This window comes from Panulirus ornatus, chromosome 31 (genome assembly GCF_036320965.1).
Source record: "Panulirus ornatus isolate Po-2019 chromosome 31, ASM3632096v1, whole genome shotgun sequence".
In the NCBI taxonomy this organism is placed as follows: domain Eukaryota; kingdom Metazoa; phylum Arthropoda; class Malacostraca; order Decapoda; family Palinuridae; genus Panulirus; species Panulirus ornatus.
In genome coordinates, this window is record NC_092254.1 from 4,749,722 (window position 1) to 4,777,603 (window position 27,882).

At 37.3% G+C, this 27,882-nt stretch overlaps 1 protein-coding gene across 1 annotated transcript in view; it reads left to right on the plus strand.

The window, feature by feature from the left end:
* The window catches only part of LOC139758738 (uncharacterized), a 31,972-nt gene extending 7,070 nt beyond the window's left edge, over positions 1-24,902 (plus strand). The window contains exons 4-13 of the mRNA XM_071680478.1: positions 373-535; positions 1,314-1,441; positions 2,547-2,682; positions 3,227-3,414; positions 4,171-4,339; positions 8,718-8,878; positions 12,234-12,407; positions 12,853-13,101; positions 15,781-15,969; positions 17,367-24,902. Of these exons, the coding sequence (XP_071536579.1) occupies positions 373-535; positions 1,314-1,441; positions 2,547-2,682; positions 3,227-3,414; positions 4,171-4,339; positions 8,718-8,878; positions 12,234-12,407; positions 12,853-13,101; positions 15,781-15,969; positions 17,367-17,585 (1,776 nt within the window). The 3' untranslated portion in view covers positions 17,586-24,902. The remainder of the gene's footprint in view (positions 1-372; positions 536-1,313; positions 1,442-2,546; positions 2,683-3,226; positions 3,415-4,170; positions 4,340-8,717; positions 8,879-12,233; positions 12,408-12,852; positions 13,102-15,780; positions 15,970-17,366) is intronic.
* The last annotated feature ends 2,980 nt before the right edge of the window (positions 24,903-27,882 follow it).

Genomic DNA, 27,882 nt, shown 5'->3' on the forward strand with positions numbered 1-27,882 from the left:
AAACGCCTGAGTCATTGGGATACACTCATAGGTCACCCAGCTTTATTCATCTGTTCATCTTTATCCATCCTTTACTTATTTAACTCAACATTATTGTTATGAATAAACTCGCTGGAGAAAATCTAAACGCAGAAACTCCTCTTTTCGACTGTATTTCAAGCCAATGTCAAAAGCCTGGAACTTATGTTTGTACTTTAACAGCGAATTTTCTTATGATATTGTATCACGTGTTTATTTATATAACCCAGAACAGTAAGTGTTATTTCAAGTGTCTCTGTCTCTACATTGGAAGTTTTATAATTGAGTGTAATGTATTGTAAGGCTCATAGCTCGACCCTGGCTCGTGTTGGATCACGTCTCCTCCTTCCTCAGAGCTACGAGATCACAGTGGAAGTCATCGACGTCCACAATAACGAGAGCTTCACCGTACGGGAACGTGAGCGTAATGGCCAGGCGACTCACTCCCTCTCTTCCCTCACCCTCAATTTATCCTGTATCTTCGACACCCTCACAGAGAGAGGATACCTAGTGGAAGGTGAGTGTGGACAGGAACAGGGACGGATGATAGATGTGGAAAGGATGACAAGAATAGGGTTTAGATGGTTGTGTTTGGAGGTGGGAAGGAGTTGTGCTTGAATGTGTTCAGGGCAACATGTGGGATGGGAGAGATGGTAGGTAGATGTAAGGAGAGTAGTGAGTGTACATTGAGTTAATGAGTGATGGTGGGAAGGACAATGGGTAGAATTGATATGAAGTTGATGACGAGGTGGGAAGGGTAATGAATATATAAATGTAGATGAGGAAATATTGATTCGAGGTTAGGATATGAATGAGGAGTTAATGAGTGAGGCAGAAGTGTTTATGAAATGTAGGAATGTGATGAGTAGATATCAGGATAATTTGTGTTGATAGGAAGAATTATGTGTGGCGTTAGTAAGGGTAATTAGTGAAAACGGGATTTAATGAGCAGGGTGGGTAATGATTGGAGATGGGCAAGGCTATTAATGGAATCATGGAGTTTAATGATGTGAGGGAGACAGATTATGTGGTAATCAGCCCCTAATGGAGTGAAATATCACGTAGGGGAATGAAAGTGGTGAATGAAGATAAGGAACATAATTGTCCATGTGTGGTTGAATACGAAAGAAAGTATATGAATAAAAAATGTAAGTTTTGACTTATTAAAAACGGGTTTGGTTTGTCCAGCAAGCAACGAGAGATAAATTGTATATAGTGGTATTTAAAACCTAAATCTACTGGTTGGACAATGTTTTTCCAGGATCTTTCTGACCTTCTTGCCTTTTGTCACGCAGGTGTCAAGTGTGGTACCTACAATGACTTACCTCAGCGGTGTTTTTGTACCAACCGCTTCTGCCGGCCATATGTTGCCGTGGGAAGCCTCCTCCAGTATCTCCGGACACGAAATGCCAAATCTACTCAGGCAAGAGTTCTCATTTTGATTTGATTAGTCCACGACTCTCCTGCTCTATTATTGCCCTTTACATATCGACAAACCAGTTCCTTTCTTCGTTTCATGCCTTGAAACTTTGATCCTTTTTCGCAGATCTGAGAACCGTTTAGTATTATCATTAGATGTGAAACTTGTAGGGTGCAGTTTCTTCCCTCATTCTTTACCATGGTGGGCAAAGTCGTAGTCTCTAATGTCTTCTTGTAACTCAGTTTATTTTAGGTGCAACTTTATTGCCTTTCATTGGAACTTCAATAGTTTTTGAGTGTGTGCTTACGCATAGTTATAGGGTTATGCATGTGTGCATGTTGACATGTCTTTCATAACCGCTCGATTTTAATTCAGTTGGTAATCTAGAATCCAGGAAGATAGAGACGTACAATATTCATATATACTTGAAAGATTACTATCGGTGTTTGTAAACAATAAATGACCATGTTTACATGAGAAAGACAGACAACAGGAGGCCTGATTTGCTTACGAGTGGGTTGTCTGGGAAAACGAAAAAGGAGTTTAACTTGACAAGAAAATGTAACTCCGCGCATTGGGGTAGATGCATTGGGGAGGGCGCACTTTTTTATGTGCTCCAGGTGATGGAAGCGATGTTTGTTTTTATCTTTACTATGACAAGTAGCACACTTTCGTTTTTGTCTTCCATGACATCCAGTAGAAATCATTTTCAACTGTTGTCTGGTGGGCTAACTTCTGCGTTCACAATCCCTAGCGTGATTCGTGACGTACTTCCATATGAAAGCAGTTTGTCCTTGATTGAAACAATACCTTTTTCTGTATTTCTTATCTCAGTTATGTTTTGCTGAAGGAAAGAAAAAAAAAGCTCCCGAGTGGCTAGGACATAAACTCAATGCTTCTACCTTGCTTGGGCCATCTTCCTGTAAAGACAGAGGCCATCCATGCCAATGTTTGATAGGAATCATTTATACTACCACTGGATCCTCTTCCAGTTGACTTTTCTGTAACACATGTATATACAGACTGATATTTTTAAGACATCACTGTAACATAATGTAAGACATACAGTGACCTGTTTGATATTGATATTCAATGTAACTATCACCAGGAGAAAATTGGCAGTGTGGGTAGAGTTGAAGTTGCAGTGTGGAGGATTGAAGCCCCAGACATGACCGTTGAAGCTGTTTACACTCGCAATTCTGTCAGGGGATTGGCTCCTCTTGCCTTCACTGTCAGGGGATCAGGTAAGGAGAAAGTATGTCAAATTTTTGCAGAGAATTTGGGTATCATATTCTAATGTCACTTTACAGAGGTACCTGGACAACCTACAAAGTTGGTCAGGTAAGTGGATGATGAGGTTCACTCCAAGTAATTGCAAGGTAATGGAGATGTAATTAATGAAAGGGGGACTTAGAACCGTTCTTATCTCTGGGGAATTAGATTACAGGAATTTCTGTGTGTGAAAGACCTAGGATGTAAGACGAAGCCATTCTTTGTCTTTTCCTGGCACCACCTCGCTACGTGGGAAATGGTGAACACCTATGAGCAGCCATGCCTAATATGTGAATAGTGTTGTGTAATTGGAGAAATATCAAATGTCATGATCATAGTCATTATACTGTGGATAGGCTAGATGATTTAGAATGAATACTGTAAGTTACGGGACACTGAAGTTGAGTAGGTCACCTTTGTGTTTCTTTATAACATCATGATATTTTGATGCATCTTGATATTGCAAAAAAAAATTATATATATGGTTTCTCAACTGATTTTACCCTCCCTTGAAAGGTCGGGTATTCATGTTGCCTGGTGGTGCCATGTGGTTGCAATACCAAGTTAAGTCATGGGCTTTGAATACTGATCCAGCACACATCCTGGCATCTACTGCTCCTGGTGTCTTCTGCCCTGCCCATGAAAGGAAGTTTCTTCCTAAACTCCCTAATCAGTTTTCACTTACAATGGAAACTGTCATAGAGGTAAGTTAACGTGCTTGTCTTGCCCAAGTTGCCATAGCTGATATAAATGTCTCGTGAAAAAGAATACGGAAGATTTCATATTTCATAATGATAATGAAAATAATTATCTGGTCATAATTACAGTTTCCCAACAGAAATACCACTTTTAACCAGAAAATGGTGTGACAAAAAATACCTTCCTTGAAATACAGTATCTTTGACGTCAATACCTACCCATGCTAGAATATCATTCCTGGGCCTAAAATACATATCACTAGATGAGTCACCCCTCCAAACAATATTTTTCATTTGTAAGTTTGGAAATATTAGGGTAGATTTTTGCACTAACCTATTCTAATGTAGCTTAGAAAAGTGATGGTGTAATTTTTTGAGTGATCTTAAAATATTATCTTTGGAAGGATTTTTTTTTTCCTTGGCCAAAGTATCATCAGTGCAGTGACATCGTGTTTAAAAGTGCTTTCTTCAGCCCTTATCTTGATTCTTTTTTTATAATTCAGATTCAAGCAAATCTTTTTATTCTTTCTATACTCCATTTTATGAATGGATGTGAGATGGAAATGTTATAACAAACACTGAGTGTTTTTTGGAAATGAATTAACTGAATTACCAATTCACATGTCTTTTGTCTGTCATTCCATTACTCGCCTACTTATTTTCATTCATATTTCATTTTTCTTAAGTTTTTATGGAACATTATGTAAGTTTGGCATGTTATCTTGGTTTCCCTGCATTTGTCATGTATTCTTTCTTCCCTAGAACTTGGGAACAATTGCTTATGAGTCGCACCATTATGAATCAGAGGAGAAGCTGGTGTCATTCACATACCTGCCACACCTACATGCTGATGGTTTATTCCTCCTGAACATTCCTGGACTCACTGACATCACCATTGAGACTTACAGGGTCATCCATGACTTCAAGACTGGTAAGCTGACACTGGGAAATAAATTTATTTTACTGTATTGGAAAATTAGCAAGAATGAAGATTAGGAAGTGATTAAGATAATGAAAGACAGAGGATGTCCAGCATGAGGAGAATTCACATAAGCTTTTTTTTTTTTACATAGTAAAAACATGTAATCCTGTTGAATAAAACAGGCTTATGTATATTAAGTTAAGAGTGTGATTGAATGAAATACGTCATGTGTTTTTCAAAAAAAGTTGTGAAAGATTACATGGGAAGTGAAATGTAACAGAACATAGAGTTAAGGATAAGTGCACTTTCATTGTTAAAAACATTTTCATTGTAAGACTTGACCTAAGAAAAGAAACAGATGTAGAGGTAGATGGATGGTCTGAGGCAAATGGAGAGCCCCATTATACATGCAGCAACAAGCCCTTTGTTTCCTTAAATGGTATGGAGAGAGAAAGAACATTTCTTCCATCTTTGAAAGGGAAAAAGTATGGTATTGATTTGGGAGTAATTACCAACCAGATCATTTTTGTTATAATTACCATTATATGTGGAGATGCATATGTTCATCTTAAGAAGACTTTTCATCTTCATCTCTTACTTTTTGTGGGCTCACAGCACATAACATGGGGCCTCCTGAAGTGTGTGGCCCAAAGCCATTGCATTGCAAACCTTTACCTGAGACCAGTACAATGTGCTTTGAAGAGAGTGAAAAATATAAAAGTGGAGTAAGATAAAGGATAAAAAAATGGGAAAGAAGATATAGAAAGGGCAAATTACAAGGTTTTGAAAGAGAAGAAGAAATAGAATAAAGGGGAAATAAAAAGATTGAAAGGTTGAATTATATAGGACCAGAATAAGAAGTATATAGAAAATGAGATACTGAAAGGGCAGATGATTAGTTTAGAGGGAGACAGTAAAAGATGTTGATAGAAAGTAAAAAGTATTGGAAGGAAAAGTGAAAGTTGTAAAGGAGCAGAGCAGAAGATGAAAGAAAAATTATGAAATAATGTGAAAGAGCATGGTGCACAGAGGAAGAGTGTGTGAGATATCAAGGGGAAGCTTGACTTATATAAAGGCAAAAAAGTGACATACAGAAAGGAAGAGAGAAATACATTCCTTTGCTTTCAGGCATGCTGTATCTTTGCATAAGATATGGTTATAAATCTTAAGGCTGCAAACTCATTCCTGATCAGTTATATATTATGTCTACACACAGCTCTATTATCTTTGCCTTCATGTCGAAGTACTAACAAGGCACCTACCTTTAGTATTTTCCTATGTTATTCATATTCAAGATTTTTTGCACAATGTGACTGTGGAGCAGAATGGAATCTTTTATGCTCTCCCTATTTATCAGATGGCTTTCTCATATTCAAGGTTTCAATGCTCAGCCTATTAACAAGAATCATAAGGATATGAAAAGGCTTTTATATTAATTCTTAATAACTTTTAATATATTAACAATTACTTGTTTGATGTGTTAAAACAGTCATTCTTTGCATTATTAAATCATAAGGCAGTATAAGTATTGCAAGTTGTAAACTTTTTTGTCCCAGTTTTATCACAGTGAAGTAAGTTTTCTGTAGACTAAATGATAACTTTTAATCTGACTGTTTGTAGGCCATTTGCTCTAGTTTCTAGGAATTTTCTTACTGTATTTGGATTGCTTATGATCTAGATCTTGAATTTCCTATCGTCATTAGTTTAGTGATTGCCAGTTGATACATCAGTTGTTCATTAGGAGCTCATAAACTCACACATACGTTTTCATTCAGATTCTTTGAGGATGTAGACTGGGAGAGGAAGTATTACTATAAGATGAACAGTAGTGCTAGAGGGTCTGTGAAGTCTTTAAAGAGGGAGTGAGTAAATGGGTACCATTGCAAGAAAGAAGATAGAGGGCATCAGACTGGAATATGAGATGTTCAACAGATATCACTAATTCCAAAAAGAATGAGGGCAACATATAGAGAAGATACAGTTGACATAACAGTGTAGCAGCTTTTATGATGAATAAAAAATCAAGAAATGAGTACTGTTGAATAAGATGGGAGGAAAAGAAAAATTGTGAAAGAAAGTAGAGAAAAAGCAAAAAAATCCCAAACTGTTTCACTGTTCAGTTTAAGAACAAGTAATCTGATGTAAGGACTCGGAGAGAATAACTAGAAATCAAGGGGTAAGGTAGAGAGCTAAATTCACAATTCTGGTGTATCTTCATAATGAACACAGTAGGCAAAGTGGAAGAGAAATGGGAAGGGAAAGTGATTTTGGTAAAGATTGAAATTCTTAGGCTATACATCAAGATGCTAAATGCCCTTGATCCACTTAAAACTCATTACCTAATGAAATCTCACCTTACATACTCACAGGATATACGGTGAATCTCAAAAGACCATTAAGTTATTCATAGAATGAGTAGATGAAGCACTACTCTCTACAGAATGGAAGAGAGCAAACATCATACCAGGCTATGAAATGATAAAGAAATTGCAGTAAGACTAAAGGATTATATATCTGAAAAGTACATATTTTAGAACTCTGAAAAAGATTAATAAGAAATGAGCAGATTAATACTAGCAAAGGAGACATTACTGAAGTAAGAGAGAATAAAGATTTAAAAGGAAGAGATTTTATACAAGAGATTTACTGAACATTGGTAGAGTGAATGATGACCAAGACAAAAGAGATGGACAGGCAGACTGAGCTTGTGAACAGTTAGAAAGCTGTGACTCTGTCTCCTATAAGGTGTTGATGAAAATCTAGTCACAAGCTGGCATAAGGGACACTTTTTCAGTGGACTGAAATTTCCTGATTGGAAGAGGACAAAGGAAACATGTCAGTGGTACTTACTGAAATTTAGTTAGAGTAATCAGTAGGATCCCACAGGGCTTAGTCTTAGATCCATGCTATTCTGGGTTCTCGTTAATGACCTACCACTAGGACTGAATTATGATAGTGAGTATATTTGTGAATGATGCTAAAAGTCTCTGAACCTCCAGAGCTACAAGACAGGCTTCAGCTTTTGTCAGATATCTGATCGATGAAGTACAACCCAATAGAATGTAAGATGAGGGATGGTACAGAGTGAAAGGTGACATAATTTATGACTACCATCTTGATGAAAACACCCTAGCAAAGAGACCAGAAGGATTGTTAGCAAGGCAGATTACTTACTAGTAAACATCAGAATTGTCTTCCAATGCATAGATGAGAATATGTGCAGAATGATGTCTACAGTATATATCAGAACCAAATTAGACTATGCAGCACCAGAGTTTTCAGTGTGATCTCATGGCCAAGTCATGGTCATGGTGAAATATCTTCTAATGGTTATATGATATGTCTACAGCTTATATCAGAACCAGGTTAGACTTTGCAGCACCAAAGTGGTCAGAGTGGGTCTCCTCAAAGGCAATTTATAGTCTTTGGGTGAATAACTAGGAGGCCTCCTGAGATTATTTTGCATGTTGCTTGCATTTGAAGAGGAACAGAACTGCTGTGATGGTCTTATTTGCTGGATAACAACAACTGTGCTCACAAACTCTCAAACCTCTTTCTTGTGAAGCCTTGAATCAGTTTCATGGACTGTATTGATATTGTCCCTTGTAGTCTCAAGCCATTTCCCAAGAAACCTCAAACTACTGTCCCAGGAAGCTTTGGACCATTCTTTAGTAAAATCTTAACAATCTTAACTATCAAAATTCTTGTGTGCAGAGCCTGTTTAAAAAGATGGTTTCATACCAGGTGATCAAGCTTCATGGTTTGTTGTATTCCAAGCCTTTGGAAACAGGAGATGTATGTCTTAGAGGGTTCTTTGATGCCCTTAAAACTGAAACTGGAAGCTGAAGCTTGGATGTACAGCTCTAGTAATGTGAAAATTTGATAACTTCCCAAATCAAACCATTTAGTGTCCAGAATGAAAACAGGAAGTATGTACTTTAGGGGTTTTGCTTGTGGCCTAGAAAGTTAAGATTGGACTTAAAGACATTTATGCACAATTTAAACCTACCATGAAAATATCAGCCCCCTAACTCAAACATTTTAACATCCAGAATGAAAACAAAGCTTCACAGACATATGAATAAATGGATGAACTGAGGGGCATGTTGGTGATACAGGTTTCTGTTTTTCTTTCTGATGACGATCACTTACTTTCCACAGCTTCATCAGTCCTATGCCTACTTATAACCTCATTTGTTACCTGTATATTATTAAGGTCCTCATCAGGACTTTTGTGTCTTGTCACAATCTTGCCATTATTCTTATGTCTGCATAAACCACAGACTCATCATCACCTCCCCTGTAGGTTAGCACATTCCTCATTTTTCATACCTCCTTGCATACAGATGCATAGAACTTATCATACTTTTATCTTTTAATAACAAAGGTATCCAATACATGATCAATGAGAAGACGAGTAACTGCACTATCCAAGGCATTCCAATATCTGCCCTAGATGCTGCTTTAGCAGAAAATCAGCATATTCGTCTTCGTCACGCCTCAGAACTTATCTCGATAGATCCCACAATGTATATCTACAAGGGCATGGTTAGTTTTCACTTCATCAGTATTTTGTAGGCGTATGTTGATTTCCTATTTGTTATATTGATCCCTATTTTTCCTCACTGTAGTGCTAACATGGATCTTCAGATGTATGTTCATGCTGTTCAAGATATCCATAAAGTTCAAAGCATCATTAGTGCTAAGATTTTTATGCTTCTATTATCTCAGCATTTTACTTTTAAAATTCACAACAACCCACAGTTCAAGTCCTCTTTACCACAATGATTTTTTCCAAGCTGTCTTGTTCTGCTAGGATTACATAAGTGGATTAAATATGGATTATGCTATCTGCAATTTGGTTTCATTCTTTTGGGTATTCATAAAGAATAATGGTTGGTTCAGAGGCTCATTCCTCAGAGCTTCAAATATATATAGTGATTGAAGTGTTTGGGAAAGCAAACATTCATTTTCCAGATGCATACTGCATGCTTGAAGGCTGAAAGTTTTTAAGATGGTCTGCTTCCTCAGTCATCACAGGTCAGTCATTGCACCAATGAGTCATCCTGTATGTAATCACATGAAAATATATATATATATATATATATATATATATATATATATATTCATTTTTATTTATTTTGCTTTGTCGCTGTCTCCTGCGTTAGCGAGGTAGTGCAAGGAAACAGACGAAAGAATGGCCCAACCCACCCACATACACATTTATATACATACACGTCCACACACGCAAATATACATACCTATACATCTTAACGTATACGTATATATATACACACACAGACATATACATATGTATATACATACACGTCCACACATGCAAATATACATACCTATACATCTCAACATATACATATATATACACACACAGACATATACATATATACACATGTACATAATTCATACTGTCTGCCTTTATTCATTCCCATCGCCACCCCGCCACACATGAAATAACAACCCCCTCCCCCCGCATGTGTATGAGGTAGCGCTAGGAAAAGACAACAAAGGCCGCTTTCGTTCACACTCAGGGATAGGGGATTAAGAATACTTCCCACGTATTCCCTGCGTGTCGTAGAAGGCGACTAAAAGGGGAGGGAGCGGGGGGCTGGAAATCCTCCTCTCTCGTTTTTTTTTTTTTTAATTTTCCAAAAGAGGGAACAGAGAATTGGGCCAGGTGAGGGTATTCCCTCAAAGGCCCAGTCCTCTGTTCTTAATGCTACCTCGCTAACGCGGGAAATGGCGAATAGTTTAAAAAAAAGTTTAAATATATATATATACATACATATATCTTTTTCTTTCAAGCTATTCGCCATTTCCCGCGTTAGTGAGGTAGCATTAAGAACAGAGGACTGGGCCTTTGAGGGAATATCCTCACCTGGCCCCCTTCTCTCTTTCTTCTTTTGGAAAATTAAAAAAAAACGAGAGGGGAGGATTTTCAGCCCCCTGCTCCCTCCCTTTTAGTTGCCTTCTACGACACGCAGGGAATACATGGGAAGTATTCTTTCTCCCCTGTCCCCAGGGATATACATACATACATATACGTACATATATTTCTTTCTTTATTGCTGAAGAGGAATTGTTGAGTAACAGGTTTTGAGAATAAAAGTACAAGAAAAATTGTGCACCATAAAATAAAACCAAGATACTGGTATGCTTACATATTCTTACAAAATGCAATTCAGAAATGATGACAGAAAAGGAGTGAATGATAATATTAAGATTTGTTAGGTCAAATATACTAACAGAAATTGCATTTCTTATGATAATGATTTTTCTACTTTTATACCCAATTGCTTCTGCCTTCATGGAGGCATTATCAGGGACAAACAAACAATGGCCTCATTTGCCCTCATCCACTCTAACTGACATATACAGTGTAACATACTTAAACCAGCAAGTACCACCCACAGCCATGCCTCTTAGACTTTTCCATTGTAATGCTAGCAACAGAGATTGCTTTTAGAAATGTTTTCCTTTTGCAGTATACTTTTACTTGCATGACTGAGTGCTATCTACCTTTGTGTAGCTTGAACAGCAGATGTATATCCCTTGTTTATCATAGAAGGTGGCTAAGAGCAATGGGAGTAGAGTGCTGGAAACACTCCCTGCCTGTTTTATTATGTCTCAAAAGAAGCAACAGAGGATGGTGCCAAATAAGTATTTTTCCTCAGAGGCTAAGTCATCTGTTCTTTATGCTATCTTGCTAAGGCAGGAAGCAGCAAACAGGTATGAAAGAAAAGTTTATGGAACAGTTCAAGATTTTCATTTGCTTTGTCCAAAACTTTTTTCCAGGTTTCTCTACTTATCTGACCTTATTATGAAGTCTTTATTTCTTGCTCTCTTGCATCTTTCAAATGCTGCCAGGCTGTCTCTGTGTTTTCCATAGTACATCCCTTTCTGTACCTTCTTCTTATCTTGTAAAATGTCTCATTCTTTGACCTCTTTCCAGTGTATGCAACCATTAGCACCAAGCTACTGACTCCATAATAAGACTTCACGGAATCCCTTACAACACAGTCATACTCTTACTTGACTGAGGAATTCTGTTTTAGAATTTATGTTCTTAAAATGAATATTTTCTCTATAAAATTTCCTCCCTTTTATCTCCTTTTGATGTGTGGGTTCCTCTCTGATTCCAATACTATTTCCTCATTTACTCTATACTCAAGATCAAGCTTTGCGCAGTCCTTTTGTTTCGAGATGTGTACTATGGCTGATTTTCCATTCTTCTTTAGAAAGGATATCTTTGTGGACATAGAATATGAGAGCCCAACACTCACGACATGAAGCCAGACAGTATGTATAACCTGAAGAAATCTGTAATTCAAACATATACTTGTCAGTCTCATGGAATTCAGATGAGAAATCTTCTACATGTACTGCATATGAAATAAATGATCATATCTCGTAGCATCTAGCAGAATGTAAGTCTGAATCATTATTGTCTTAAGATACAAAGCTTTTTTGTCATTTTGTCCTGATATGCCATGTAATGCTCATGTGTAATAGCTGCTCATGTAAAGTCATCTCCAAATACCATCAGAGTGATAGTAATACCGACACAACTTATCAGTATCCCTTTTACATTTATTTTTCAACTTGGCTTTTCTTCTTTAGGTTTTTCTTGAGGATATCATACATCTCTGTTGTATTGATTTACCCTGTGATTCTTTCTCACCAGTAATAATCCCATTAGCTTCTCCTGGTTATCTTTCAGTAACTTTTGCAATTATTCTTTCTTTACCTGTTCTTCTTGTATACCTATATCTCCACCAATTTTATCACAATTATGTATTAGTAAGCAAGTTGAAGATTATGTTGTAATAGGATTGTTTACTGAGACAGAATTCTGTACTTGCATGTTTACTTACATGTATGGTGACAGCGGCGGGTAAGAGGAATAATGTGTGATGTATGGGTAGCTGAGCGAGGAGTCAGAAAAGGTCAGTACTCTACTGTGGAGATTTTCTTTTCTCACGAGAACTGGACAGTGGAAGTAGAAGTCTTCAACAAGGTTCGCCAGGTCCCTATTGGGATCTCTTCTTACATTGCTGATGATGTGAGTTTACAATCACTTTGTAATGACAGTGTCATGCCTCATAATGATTCAATAGACTCAATTGTACCTAAATTTTGGGAGTAAGGCTATTGTGAATAACATTTTGTAAATGATAGAGAATACCCCTTCTATATTTTCCATATGTTATTTCATATTTTGTTGTTAGGATTGACCACAAACTCAGATTTATTTAATGTTTCATGAGTATAGAAGCTTTTTTTGGCCTATGTCAGGAATTTTGCACATTCCCATAGAGATTTCTTGCTTTTACCTAAGAGTTTATGTATGACACAGTTAAAGTCTTTGCTACCGATTAGTATATGGTGTAGCTTTTTGTATGCATGTGTGAATTTACTCTTTATTTATTTGTGCAAATTTATTAATGAACTGATTTATGCACATACTTTTATATTTTCAGTTTATGATTAATTTTTCTCCATCTTAGGATAATCCAAGCCACTGGACCTCTGTGGTGCACACATTCTTCTATGAGTATAGAGATGGTCACCCTTCCTGGCGTCAGTTTGACATCTCACCTTGCCTAAATCGCATTAACCGACTCTTTTTGATACTCACTTTGGAAGTCTCATATTCTGAGCTAGTCATCTACGATCTGGAGGCTGCTAAGAACTCTATCAGAAGAGCTGTAGCTGGCATTGCTGGTGTCTCACCCTTGAGAATCACTGATCTATTTGTGAGTAGGCCTTTTCTCTGTGAAGTCTGATGTTTCGTAAAGATCTTCACCTATAATTAAGATATGGGATAATATGAATATGAATATCACTGTTGATTTTGTGCTTAACATCCTTTTACAAGTACTTCAGTTAGTGATATCCTCCTATGATACCTGGAAGCAATATACTGATTCGATTCGGCAGTCTCATTTGATTTATAATGTAACTTTTTTCCTGTAAGTAAAATCGTGGTAACCAATTTCATGCATTAAAGTTTTTCTAAAGTGTGTGATTATTATATATATCCACACTGAATAATGTTGGAGCCTCATGAGTAGAAACATATGGAAGAGTATTTTCTTCATGAGTGTGTCTTACTCACAAAGCAGTTGCATCCTATTTACACTCCAAAATATAAATACAGATTGAGTGTGAAGGAACATGTGTAGAACAAGAAATGATAGATACAGAAAATTTTTGTGATCCCAAGTATGAAATCTGTGGCGAATCAGTAATTACTCCTCCCATATATCTGGACCTTTTCAGTTCATTGATAGTTTGATGTAGAAGTACAACAGAATCCAGGGAAAAATGATAATTAATCCTTTAATGAAGATAAGGAAAAAATATATTATACAGAAATTCATACAGTAAGATGGAAAAAGTACATAAATCAGATTGCTTTTAACTGTTATGTCATTTTCATTTATGTATGATTCAGAATCTCATTTATCAGAGAACATGTTAATGATTTAGGTTTTTTATATCGAACTACGGTCAAGACTGTAGTTTTATCTGTACCAATATAGGCACACTGATCACTAGCACCCGACTTGTGCCAATATAGGCACACAATGAGCAGTAGCACACGACTTGTGCCAATATAGGCACACTGAGCACTAGTACCCGACTTGTGCCAATATTGGCACACTGAACACGCACGCCCGACCTGTACCAATATTGGCACACTGAGCACTAACACCCGACTTGTGCCAATATAGGCATACTGAGCACTAGCACCCGACGTGTGCCAATATAGGCACACTGAGCACTAGCACCCGATTTGTGCCAATATTGGTAAAAGTCGGGTGCTAATGCTCAATGTGCCAATATTGGCACAGATCGGGTGTTAGTGCTCAGTGTGCCAATATTGGTACAGGTCGGGTGTGCGTGCTTAGTGTGCCAATATTGGCACAAGTCGGGAGTTAGTGCTTAGTGTGCCAATATTGATACAATATTGACGCTGGTGTGACGGATCAGCTTACCTCCTAAGCCACATCCAAAAATTGTAAATGTTTTCGTTTTATTGATGATATTTTCATATTGCTTAAGCCACACATATGTATGTGTGGAGGACTAACATGATGCATCTGTGTGGGTGTGTGGGTCTTTGCGTGTGTGTGGGTCTGTGCGTGTATTTGGGTCTGTGTGTGTGGGTCTGTGCGTGTGTGTGGGTCTGTGCATGTGTGTGGGTCTTGTGTGTGTGTGTAGGTCTGTGGGTCTATGAGTGTGTCTGTGCGTGTGTGTGTGGGTCTGTATGTGTGTGTGTGTGTCTGTGCGTGTGTTTGGGTCTGTGTGTGTGTGTGGGTCTATGTTTGTGTGTGTCTGTGTTTGTGTGTGTGTCTGTGGGTTTGTGTGTTTCTGTGTAGATGTGTGTGTGTGTGTGTCTGTGTGTAGATGTGTGCGTGTATGTGTGTCTATGTATAGACCCACACACATACTCTCCTCAGGCTAAGCCAGGCGAAGATTTATTGACCAGCCCCATTTGGGAAGGATGAACAGCTGGGGTTTGGCTGTGGACCAGCTGCTGCGCCCAGGATTCGAACCCAGTAAAATTAACCATTATACCATTCAGGCCATGTCGCCCTCTTGTATATACATAATTATAAGCCAGTTTAGATCAATCATCTTCCATTGGTTTGTCATATTTTGTTATATTAGATGGGGTATGCGGTATATCCATATTTCCTTATACTGGTTGGGTTATCCAAATGAGGGTATGCGGTGTAACAAGGTTGTACGTTTGTACTAGTTCAACACTGAACTGTCAAAAGTGTTATGCATATATATATATATATATATATATGTATATATATATATATATATATATATATATATATATATATATATATATATATATATATAGGTGGCCAAGGTGGCCAAGTGAGGATATTCCCTCACAGGCTCAGTCCTCTGTTCTTAATGCTACCTCACTAATGCGGGAAATGGCAAATAGTATGAAAAGAAAAAAATCATAGATTCTTTTATTGAAAATGGGGTTAAGAAACTGACTTAAGTATTTTCCTCCAGTGATACAGGGAAGACTTTGTCCTGTCCTTAATAAAGAAGAAACAAGAGCACTTGCTTTACATTAGTCAGCAGATTTTTATGATAGTGCACATAAATAGAAACCCAGAACTTTCTTTTATGTGTGAGTGCATCAGTGAGCTTAGCATGCATGGTGAAATATTAAGAAATGTATGTAATAGTATGGAAGCCCATGCTCTCTTTAGGCTATTGAACATAAATTTATGGTGTGTCTGAGAGAACTGAGAGGCTGTATGTACTTGGTCCACCCTATGTAAGTACCTTACCACCTTGTACCTTTTCTTAAGGTTAAGAAGTGACTTATGTTTTGGTGAGAGCTCTTATCTTCAACTTCAACTTTGAAACAGTATTAACTGTGACATCCTCAACAGTTAAGCAGTCGTCAGGCCACGGGTGAAGTGGATGTATGGTTTGTGTTGCTTGAGAAACCAGATGTGACTGGCCCAGTGGCAACTCCCCGTCCACAGCTTATGATGGCTGATGCTTACAAGCTCCTCCATGATATAACCCAGAAGCATAATGTTTCTTTAAGACTGGATGTATCACCTAAGAAGAAACTAGTAAGTATTTACTAATTTGCTTGTTCATAAAGGGAGATGAATCAATGTAGAGTCTTCCCATCAGACTCAACCATCCTGGCCTTAGGCAGCTCAAATACATCAGTCAAGTGCATCTGTTGGTGTTTGAGCAACAACCAAACATTTTCAAGAATGAAGACTCGCAGAAGCCCCTTTGCATTAGCACCAAGAAGTGCAATAAGAACAAACAGCGTGTTTGACTCACCATGAGACCATTGTTTCCATGTGTCTTCCTTTCAGCTCACCACGAGCCCATTGTTTCCATTTGTCTTCCTTTCTGACAGGAATGTACCTTGAAACTGTGCACTGAGAATGAATTTGATAAAGGCAGTGCCTTTTTTAAATCACTGCACAGAGCTAGAGCAGTCTTGTTTTGATAAATGTTTGTACAGATGGTTTAAGCAGCATCTCAGTGAAGTTACTGTCATGTTTCCCTGTCTCTTATCCTTGTATCTATGAAACATATCTATCTTCTTATGTATGTATGCCTGCAAACCCCCCGCCAACCACACACACACACACACACACACACACACACACACACACACACACACTTGACTGTGCCAGGCTGGGATGCTGGATTATTGCAGAATTTTTTTCCTTCTAGTCAGTTGTTCATCACATCCTGTTGCTGATGTGTTAGTGTCTATGATGTTATAACAAAGAGTTTTGTTGAGGTAAGACAACTAACTCTCTCTCTCTCTCTCTCTCTCTCTCTCTCTCTCTCTCTCTCTCTCTCTCTCTCTCTCTCTCTCTCTCTCTCTCTCTCTCTACCCCACCCCTCTGGGCTTCCATGCCCTCGCAAACCACCGTTTTCCTCTTCTTTTCTTCCTCCTCCTCCTTTCTTCTTCTAACTGTACATCGATAAGACACCAAATAGCATTTTATTTTACTTCACAGCAACTCAGTTCAGGCTATAGTATTTGCATAAGCTGAGCTGACAGAAAGAAACCACACTGGCATTCCACTGTGGGTTACACCATGAACTGACACAGACCCAGGTCATCACATTAGACCTTCTGTGTCTGGCCTCAGCTGTCCAACTTCTCCTTTACTGGTGGTAATATAACACCACATTCACATAGCTTAGCTGATTGCCACCTGACTTTACATGCTAGACAATAAAGGTCTCATATCCTGTATACTGTGATGAACATTTAATTTAAACATAAGATTAATTAACTTAGAGCTAAAAATCACAGTATATTCCTAATAATCTTTCGAATGTTTCTTTGTTTTCACAGTTCCAATAGTTCTGCATAGTTACTTTAATTACATCGTCTTTCAGTGATTTAACTGTTTCATTTTTCCCCATTTTACTATCCAACCCCTGTTTTGTAACTTTTACCTATGTCTGTATATTTTCTTCACCTTTTCAGTTTGTGATAATTAAGCGTGGATCTCTTGAAACTACAACTGAAGCACTTCATCCCCATATGAGACATAAGTCCATGAGATACCTCAAGGCTGGCTATACTGCAGGTAGCATGGCAGGATTAGGGTTCTCCATGGCTATTCTAGGAACCTGTGTTGGCATATTCATTGGATTTTTGCTATGGAAGCGTCATTCTAATGCGCCCTACCAAATAACAGAATGACGGCATGGATACATTAATTTGGATGGACCCAGCATCCTCACATAACTGGTTGACACAGCATGTTGTAGTGAACCTAGGATGAAGTGTGAGTGGTTAAGTTAAGGTCAGAATCTAACCTGCATGAAGGTGAGTGCTATTTCTTTGTCAATATTGCACCTATTAAGCATATACCTGAGGACAGCTCAAATAACGGGTGAAGTTTCTCCTTGTCTCTCTACTCATTCCTTAGAGATTAAACTGTTCATGTGGCTTGACACTTGGTTAAAATGATCTTCAGGATATTTGCTCCTTTTGAAAGTATTTTACCTTGTGTCTCAGTACCTTGACATGACAGAATCTTTATCTGTCAAAAGAAGTCAGACAGTATCAGAAAATTAATACAATTCTCCATGTACAAGTCTAAAAGATCCTAAAATTATTTCTTGTCAGATGTTCATCTTCTTACAGGAAGTTTAGAAATAGCTCTTGAGAATTCTCCAGAATATATTTTTGGTTGTTTATTCAGATATTTGAATTGTGTACATTTCACAATTATATAATTTCATCAACACTGATTCTCAGCATGATACAGTGGTGTAAGAACACAGATACAAACACTGCAGTATTAGAGAACTCAGGTGATATAACCTGCCACAACATGACAAAATTATGTTCATGCACATACGTATGTCAGTCTCACAGAGTTGTTTTAGAATCCTTCTGCATTCTTTTGAAATGGATGTGGATGTATTGGACTGTAAATCTGTTACATCATTTTACTACATATATCCTTATTTCAGAGTGTTTAGATATCCTTACCATTTCTGACTTCTTTTTTTTAAGATATACTCCAAGTTTTAGACATTCTAGACTTCCCTAATATGTACAGTAATTCTAAAATAATTTAATGTATAAAATGGGGCAAATGCTCCATTAGTGCTCAACCACACTCCAGCATAGTGAAGCTAGTGAAAACACCAGTCAAGGCATAGCTCATTGGTTACTGAATGACTGAAGCATGAAGTACACCTACCATTTAGAATGTCATCCATTAGAGGTATTACTGATGAAGTGATTTTAGTTACATTGGTAAATCTTTCCAATTGTTTTTTATCAGACTGATGACGTACACTGTTACTGGATACTGTTACTGATGATTAGATATGTAACATGTAGACTCTACAGTACTCATATTTCACCATATCTTGACAATATTAGCAAACATTGTGGCACTGAATTTGAAGTAAATTGTATTTTCTATCCCATAATTAAGAAAATACATATTGATAATGGGTAATGATCCTGGATCATTTGACCCGTGAGTGTACTCATGGGTGCATAGTAAGGTAGACACATGAGCTAATTGCCCCTGGTCAGTATTATTTAAGTCTGCTTATATATCTGTAATAGACAGCAAATTGATATATAATGGAGCCAGTATTCTTTGTTAACAGACAGAAATTTCATTTGTATTTAGGTGGGCTTTCAGATTTTGGTAAAGTGGAAATGACAGTAAATTGCACAAAAGAATCCACCTAACCTAATGCTCTAATGACAACTTATGTTATAATATGCTTGCAGTTTGTATTTACAAACCCCTCTTTGCAAAAATGTATGCATAGGATAACATCCTGTCTTTGAAGTAAAGTTTCCATGATAATTGAAAGGTTAGTTCTCTCTTTATGGTTGTGATATAGATGTTTCAGAAAAGATTCTTGATATTGTTCTTTCACCAAGAAAGGTAAATTGCATGTCAACTTGAGTGGTCATCCATGGGCAAAAATAATGTTATATATGCAGTGAACCAGATGGCTCTAATTACACACTTTGAATGACACACTGAAAGACATCTATTCGGTATGCAGTATCATGCTGCTTTAACATCTTTACACCCATTGGGACTCATTGTGACTACACTGTAAAAATTTAAGCGTAGATGCCGTCTTTATGCCTATTAGATCACGTGAAAAATCTTTCAATCTGATCCTTTGGGTACCAAGAATGCATTTCCCTATTATATTTTTCATGCTGTCTACCAAAATTTAAGCCCATTTCTGATTAATGAAACTGATAAAGCCATATTTCTTGGTTGTATTAGAGAAGTACAAATAAAGCACAATTCCAATTCTTGATATCATAATAAGAGTCAAGGAAAATGTAATGTTTAATATGCGTAAAGATACCCCAGATCCAACCTGCCATAGGCATTTGTCAGTGACAGCCATTTCTCTGGTATGTCATTTCTGGTATTGGTTGGCTGTGTCTTGGAGTGTATGGATGGATTTAGATGGATGTAAGTAATTACCAGGCTGTATAACACAGGGAGGGAGTTTTACAATTGTGGGGCTCTATCTCTTGAACTTTCTCTGTTATCATACAATTTTTTCAATTTCCCAATGTTGTCAGGATCGATCACGTCTTCCTTCATTTTATTGCATTTATCCACCACTCTTGTGCTGTAAAGATACTTTCTCTTATTAATAACTTTCTTGCCTAATTTTGTGATAAACTTTTGGTTGGTCTGTCCTTACATCTCTTGAAGGTAATGTTCATTGTCAACATTATCAAAATGTTTTAAAACTTTTCAGGTTGTGATCAGGTGATCCCTGTTGTATTTGATGTGCTGTAATGGCTAATCATATTTCTTGGTTGTTACTGATAAGTTTATGAGAATCTTAAAGCCAGATTTTACTCTCTTTAAGATGAAATTATTATCTCAAGATTTCAGGATAAAATGTCATAACATTAAAAACATAAAAACACTTTTTCAAAAAGTCTTTTGTTTTTTTGTTTCCATTTTTATTAGGATGGTTCTCTTTTTAATTGCTGGCCAGGTTAAAGAAAGGCATCTCACAAGGATGGATGAAATTAGCAATATTTGAAATATTCATTTATTTATTTACTATACTTAATCACCATCTCCTGCATTAGCAAGGTAGTGCAAGGAAACAGAGGAAAGAATGGCCCAACCCACCCATATGCACATGTGGATACCTAAATGCCCACACAGGCACATATACATACCTATACATTTCAACATTTTCATACTATTCGCCATTTCCCGCGATAGCGAGGTAGCGTTAAGAACAGAGGACTGGGCCTTTGAGGGAATATCCTCACCTGGCCCCCTTCTCTGTTCCTTCTTTTGAGAAAAAAAAAAAAACAGAGGGCAGGATTTCCAGCCCCCCGTTCCCATATATATGTATATATATATACCAAATTGGAGGTGGAAAGATGGAGTGAAAAAGATTTTGAGTGATCGGGGCCTGAACATGCAGGAGGGTGAAAGGCGGGCAAGGAATAGAATGAATTGGATCGATATGGTATACTGGGGTTGACGTGCTGTCAGTGGATTGAATCAGGGCATGTGAAGCGTCTGGGGTAAACCATGGAAAGTTGTGTGGGGCCTGGATGTGGAAAGGGAGCTGTGGTTTCGGGCATTATTGCATGACAGCTGGAGACTGAGTGTGAACGAATGGGGCCTTTGTTATCTTTTCCTAGCACTACCTCGCACACATGAGGGGGGAGGGGGATGGTATTCCATGTGTGGCGAGGTGGCAATGGGAATGAATAAAGGCAGACAGTGTGAATTGTGTGCATGGGTATATATGTATGTGTCTGTGTGTGTATATATATGTGTACATTGAGATGTATAGGTATGTATATTTGCGTGTGTGGACATGTGTGTGTATACATGTGTATGGGGGTGGGTTGGGCCATTTCTTTCTTCTGTTTCCTTGTGCTACCTCGCAGATGCGGGAGACAGCGACAAAGCAAAATAAATAAGAACAGAGAACTGGGCCTTAGCGGGAATATCCTCACCTGACCCCCTTCTCTGTTCCTTCTTTTGGGAAATTAAAAATAACAAGAGAGGGGAGGATTTCCAGCCACCCGCTCCCTCCCCTTTTAGTTGCCTTCTACGACATGCAGGGAATACGTGGGAAGTATTCTTTCTCCCCTATCCCCAGACTGTACACATGTACAAATTCATACTTGTTGCTTTCATCCATTCCCATGGATGGGCCATTCTTCATCTGTTTACTGGCGCTGACACGGGAAACAGCGATTATGCATTTGTATTTATTTTTTTGTATTTATGTATAATATGTTTAATAGATGATATTTATTTCCGTACTTACTTGCTTTTCCCGCTTTTAGCGAGGTAGCATAAGGAACAGACGACTGAGCCTCTGAGGGAAAAATGCTCACTTGGCCCCTTTCTCTATTTTTTCTTTTGGAAAAGTAAAACAGGAGGGTTATGGTATAGTTAAGGGTGGAGAAGATGAATTGTTTGTAGAAGATACTAAGGGATTCTTTACTTGTCTAAATCTATTTCCAGTTGGTACTATGAGGGCATTTAATTTGTACTTTGCTTCCTTGTTGATGTTTAAAGTTCGGAGAGAAAATGTCATTGAGTGAGGAGTGAATGTTGTTGAGTGGGAGTTCTTGTCCATTCAGGACGACTGGAGGGTGCAGGTTGGATTCATATTTGTCTTGGCTTAAAATGGTGATTCAAAACTTCTGGGGAGATGCAGATATTTTGTTTTGGATGAGCCATTATTCTGTTTGTATTATGGCCTTCATGCTGTGGTTTGTTGATAATGGGAGGTCATGTAGGAAGAGATTGAAGAAGGTTAGAGAAAGAGCTGCACTCTGGGGAGCTATATTGGAGAGCTTCAGGGTCTTAAGAGGTGAATCCAGTTTGAGTGGCTTGTACATGGCAGCTGGCTATGATGTTAGCCAATCATTTTTTGTCGTTGTGGAGGATGGTGTTAAGTATCTCTGGAGTAAGGATGTGTCAGGGGTTGTATTTGGTTCAAGCCATTGAGGGGTAAGTTATGTGAGGTTTGTATATAGCTTGGTGGTGGAATGGTTGGGTCTAAAACCATATTATTTAGATGAGGTGGGATCATTTATCTGATTGTGTTGTGGATGAGTTTTTCAAAGAGTTTGGATACTGAAGACAGAAGTGATATGTGGCTGTAGAAGGAATTGGAGTTGAATGGTTTGGAAGGTTTTAGGATTGTTATCATGATAGCAAGTTTCCAGATGGTTGGGATATTGTTCTATCACTAGGAGTAAGTGCTTGGATTGCAACTGGGTTAAAGTGCTTGTTATGAAAGTTTGACGTGTTGTCAGGGTTAATTATAGGAGAGTTCTTAAAGTTTTGTATCAGTAGAAGTGAAGGGTAGGCGAGCTTTTGTCTCTGAACTTTCCTGTTTTGGTGTGTGGTTGTTCTGTAGGTGATTTTTGAGTAGTGCCTCATATATGTTTGTGTGTTCTTTGGAAGACGAGATGTCATTGGACTGGAACAGAAGTGCTTCAGGAGCCTGGGTTGAGTTACTGTGGTTTATCAGAGTTGGTTGCTATGGTACCATCTTTATTGCTGTCCTTTGGACCTTATCTGTTACCTCTTATCCTTCTTTAGTTGCAATGAGAAGCTTAACTAGTTTTTACTCTTTGTATGATTTGAACAACTTGCTGAGTAATTTCTTATTCATGAACATTCATTGAATGCTGTTGTGATATCCCATATGTATTTTTCCACTTTGCATGTGTAGGATGAACATCATGATTGTTCCATATTACACTGTGTATTTAGTAAATTGTGATTAGTTTTATAATCCAAGTTTGGGCATTTTCTTTCAGAACTTAGAATTTGGGTAAAATTTTGCTTGTCCCCCTCATTACAAGTTTGACAGTTAGTGAGAAGTTGATTGGAAAATCAGTTTCAGGAGTATGCAGGACAAATTGTGGAATTTTTCAAATATGTATTGATCTTGTGGAGTTTATGATGTATTGCTGAATCACAAAGCTCAGATCAGTTTGCTAAATGCTAATTCTGACCTAGCATAAATTCCTATTTTTATTTTAATTTATTTTTTTAATGATTTACTTTGCTGTCTTCCTTTCTCTTCCATGGTGACCTCAGCAGCCTCTTCCCTTCCTTTTTTGATGCAAAGCATCCCTTCCTCCACTGCAATTCTTTCACTTTTAAACTTTTTTTCATGTTATTACATATATGTGAAGTTCTCTCTCTAGTGATAGCTGCTCACTAAGCGAGCACTTCATTGCCATTCATTTGTACTCTTTAGCTCAGGTTATTGTCTTTTCTTTCCTCTTCACCCACGTGTGGGTTACTTGCTTTCAAGTCCACAAGCATACAATCTATCCATCTCCAACAAAATGCTTGACAACATAGAAAACATACAACTCTGTCTTACCTTTAGTTTTTTTTTTTTTTTTGAGGGGCATTATACACTAAACCCACCTTCTGGCAAGATCTGTTTATGAAAAAATAAAGATGTTACTTATGCATTAGAGGTAAGCTGAGGCATGAACTATAACTGTCTAAGTCTGTGGTCTACAAAGTAATTGTAATTTTTTCTTGTGATCATAGAGTCTCTTATGACAGTGTACACTTTAATCATTACAGAATTGTTCATCACAAGATGTATTAGTCATAATGATATGATGATCTGTATGCCTTTTACCTACTTATGAAGATACACATCGTAAAGTCTTTTGGAATATGTTTGCTTCATTTCATAAGCTGTGTGTAATATATGATGCTGTTTCAGAGTTTTCGTTTTACAGCTCCAACTAGTTGATTGAGGCCAATAGAACCTTTTTTAAGATAATTGCTACTTGACTTTGGAGGACAAAACAATCTATGTCTTTAATCCTATACAACATCCATCTGCTCTGTGGTTGGTTAGCAAAGGGTTCTAAATTTTTTTCATTGTATTTTATGTGTTCATTAGTTCTTGGTTAGCAAATGTTCCCAAAGATATGCTTCTTAATGTCAGGTCATCATATGTTCCTAATATTTTGCATTTCTTAGTATTTCTTAGTATTCTGTTTGTCAGCTAAAGTTCAGGAGTCATATATCTTTACTTCTCTTGCTTCCATCTAACAATTGAATGGCATATGCTACTAAGCTTTAACAGGTCTACTAGCTTATCCTTAATACCATTAACTTCAGATAGCCTTTAAGTATTTTTAATTGATGTAAAGGTTTGAATACTCTCCAAAGAGTAATATGATCTTGGGAGACATTGATTTTGAAGCTTTCTGACCAATGGAAATAAATGTCACAAAACGAGAGCTGCTACTACTATTATGAAAATATCAATGTGCTGTCACTTCTACTACTACCACTGTTACAGTTACCTATTTCTTTTTTTTTTTTTGGGGGGGGGGGGTTGACACAGCTTATGCTATTTAACTTCTGCTGCTTCTTTCCTACAACATTAATTTCACTACGTTAATATTTTGCTAGTACTGAAGTAGCATCTCTGACCACCGTTACTAATACAACTGTTACCACGATCAAAACTACTTCAACCCTTACTTGAGATTAGTGATTTTCAATTTTTTTTTAGCTTATGGCACCCTAAAGGTATATATCATGTTTTGTGGCACCCCTTATTCAATTTTCCATTATTATAGTTGCCTTAAGAACACATTTTAAAGGCTTCAAGAGTTGGATTATTTGATGAAATTGAATCTGTAAGGACTAAGCTTGAAGAAAGTGAATATTTTTAGAAGATGCCTCATAGTAGTTACAACTTCAATAAGAAAAAAAAAAACTTGCAAATATATCAACAATCTTAAAGGTTTTCAATTATTATACAAGCTTGTATTACCAGAATATACCATTTATTGATTATTACCTCTCACAGAAAAATCAGCACATTAACTGATGAAAATCAGTCACTTATTGGACAGCATGCAACTGTGAACAAAGAAGATGCTGTAAAGCAGATACTGTTATCTTCCTCAGGCTTTATGTATAAGACTATAAGTATTAGTTGGTATCATATTCTGTATATACCGTTATACAAGAATGAACAGTTGATCACAGAATGATTATGTTTCTGCCATAATAGTTAATTATTCTTGATTTATTACACTAAGAATGACAGGGCAGAGCAAAAGAATTGACACTTTTGCGGCATCCCTGGGTAATGCCAGTGGCACTGTGGTTAAATATTACTGACGTTGATGAAGGACACTCATTTATGTGGCATAATCAAGGCTGAAGGTATGACATGATTATTTTCGTGAGCATTACTAACTAGATGGCCCACAATGATATTAAGACACCAACTGCATGTCTTGCATGTAGTCTGACCTTGATTATCCATTTCAGGAGTATTGGTATGTCTAATGTATACATATTTTGGTTCAAATATATTAAAGCCATATATATTAGCAAAAAGTAAGATTAAGATGAAAAAAGAATAAGTATAGAATATTTAAAAATTCTGAAGATATTATTTTATCACTGTTGAGATACATAATACCATGCATGATATAGCAAACACTTTCAGGTAGATAACACATTGCAAAATCATAAAGAATTAATAAACATATCCAGTTAAATCATTATGAATTCCCACTGCCATGACATCACTCAAAATGTTAGCTAAATACTCTGCTCACTTTTAAATGAGTAATTCTTGTACATGTCAGATCTTTTGTAGTTTCAAAACAGAATCACTTAGACATAAGAGTATAACATCATATAAAATACTTATTGTGTTGTTAACTGTACCCAACAATTCCGCACCCCTTTTTGCCCCACCTTCCCAGCCGCTAGAATTTCATTAAGTTCATGGTGACCAATATAAATAAAATTTCTCTCCAAAATTATTAGTAAACACATTCATAATATAACTATATTTTATACATGATTACTTTTTCTACCTTACCAAGATAGCATTAGGAAGAGACAACAGCCTCATTTGCAAACACCTACTCTTCAGCTATAATGAAACAAAATCAAGGCCTCCCATCAACAACTGAACCCAACAGACTGTTCCATGGTTTACCTTCACTGCTTCTTATACCCTGGTTCTGCATATTGTTCCTCTGTACCACATGAGTCTAATTCATTCAATGCCATGCATGCCTCTCACCCTTCTGAATTTTCAGGCCCAAATACCCCAAAGTGTTTTTGACTTCATTTTATTATCTCCTTTTTGGTCCCTCTCCTCTTCATCCTTTTTTTTTCCTTCCACTTCTGACCAGCATATCTTTCTGCATTGTCTTTGTTTGCTCATCTTTTTCATATGTCTGAACCATTTCTGTACATCCTAGTCAGCTAGCAATCTCAGTCACACTGTGCTTACTACCACACCTCTCTCCTACTTTGTCATTACTTACATGATCAGTTTGCCTCTCAGAATACACACACATACACACACACACCCACACATACGGAGAGAGAGAGAGAGAGAGAGAGAGAGAGAGAGAGACTAGAGTGATGTGGTATTCAGAGGGTAACATGCTATTAACGCACTCATCCAGGGCATGTGAAGCGACCAGTATAAACTATGGAAAGGTCTGTGGGGCCATGTTGTGGATAGGGAGAGCTGTGGTTTTAGTGCATTGCAAATGACAGCTAGAGAATAGATGTGAGCAAATGTGGACTTTCTTTATCTGTTCCTAGCACTACCTCGCTAATGCATGAAGCAGTGATCAAGAATGAAATATATATTTTTTTTTCATACTATTCGCCATTTGCCGAATTAGCGAGGTAGCTTAAGAACAGAGGACTGAGCCTTTGAGGGAATATCCTCACTTGGCCCCCTTCTCTGATCCTCTTTTGGAAAATTATACTTAGTCGCTGTCTCCCGCGTTAGCAAGGTAGCACAAGGAAACATGAAAGAATGGCCCAACCCACCCACATACACATGTATATACATAAACGCTCACACGCACATATACATATATATGTATATTTATAATCTTTTCTTCCTGCATTAGCAAAGTACAGCCCGGAACGGTCAAAGATAGACTTCATTTGTTCACAACCATTCTCTAGCCATCATTCATTTATAATGTACTGGAACCACAGCAGTATATATTTATACATATGGTACAACTGAGATAGCCATGATTGAGGCATACTATTGCCTGTGTCATATTGACTTCAAGTAAAAGGAACACATAACAATTAGACAGATGTAACATAATGGTTCTTTGGCTGATCCCATAATTTCAAGTTGAAAATGCAGGTTAACTGAAGTTTCCAGATATGCAGAGACCAAATAAGCAGAATTATTCCATAACATGGTGCATTTTCTGTTTACATTATTTTTAATGTTAATTTCTTTGGGAGTTACTCCATATCACTCAAGAGCTTCATTTTTCTTTATCATTTTCAAAATTCTGTATGATTCTATCTACATATGCTTAATTGCTTCATTAGATTATTCAGTAGCATCACCAAACCCTCTTCCAGATGTAGCTAAATGAATATTTCTTTCACTTTTTTATTCTTTTTTTAAATCTTGGTGAAACCTTAAAG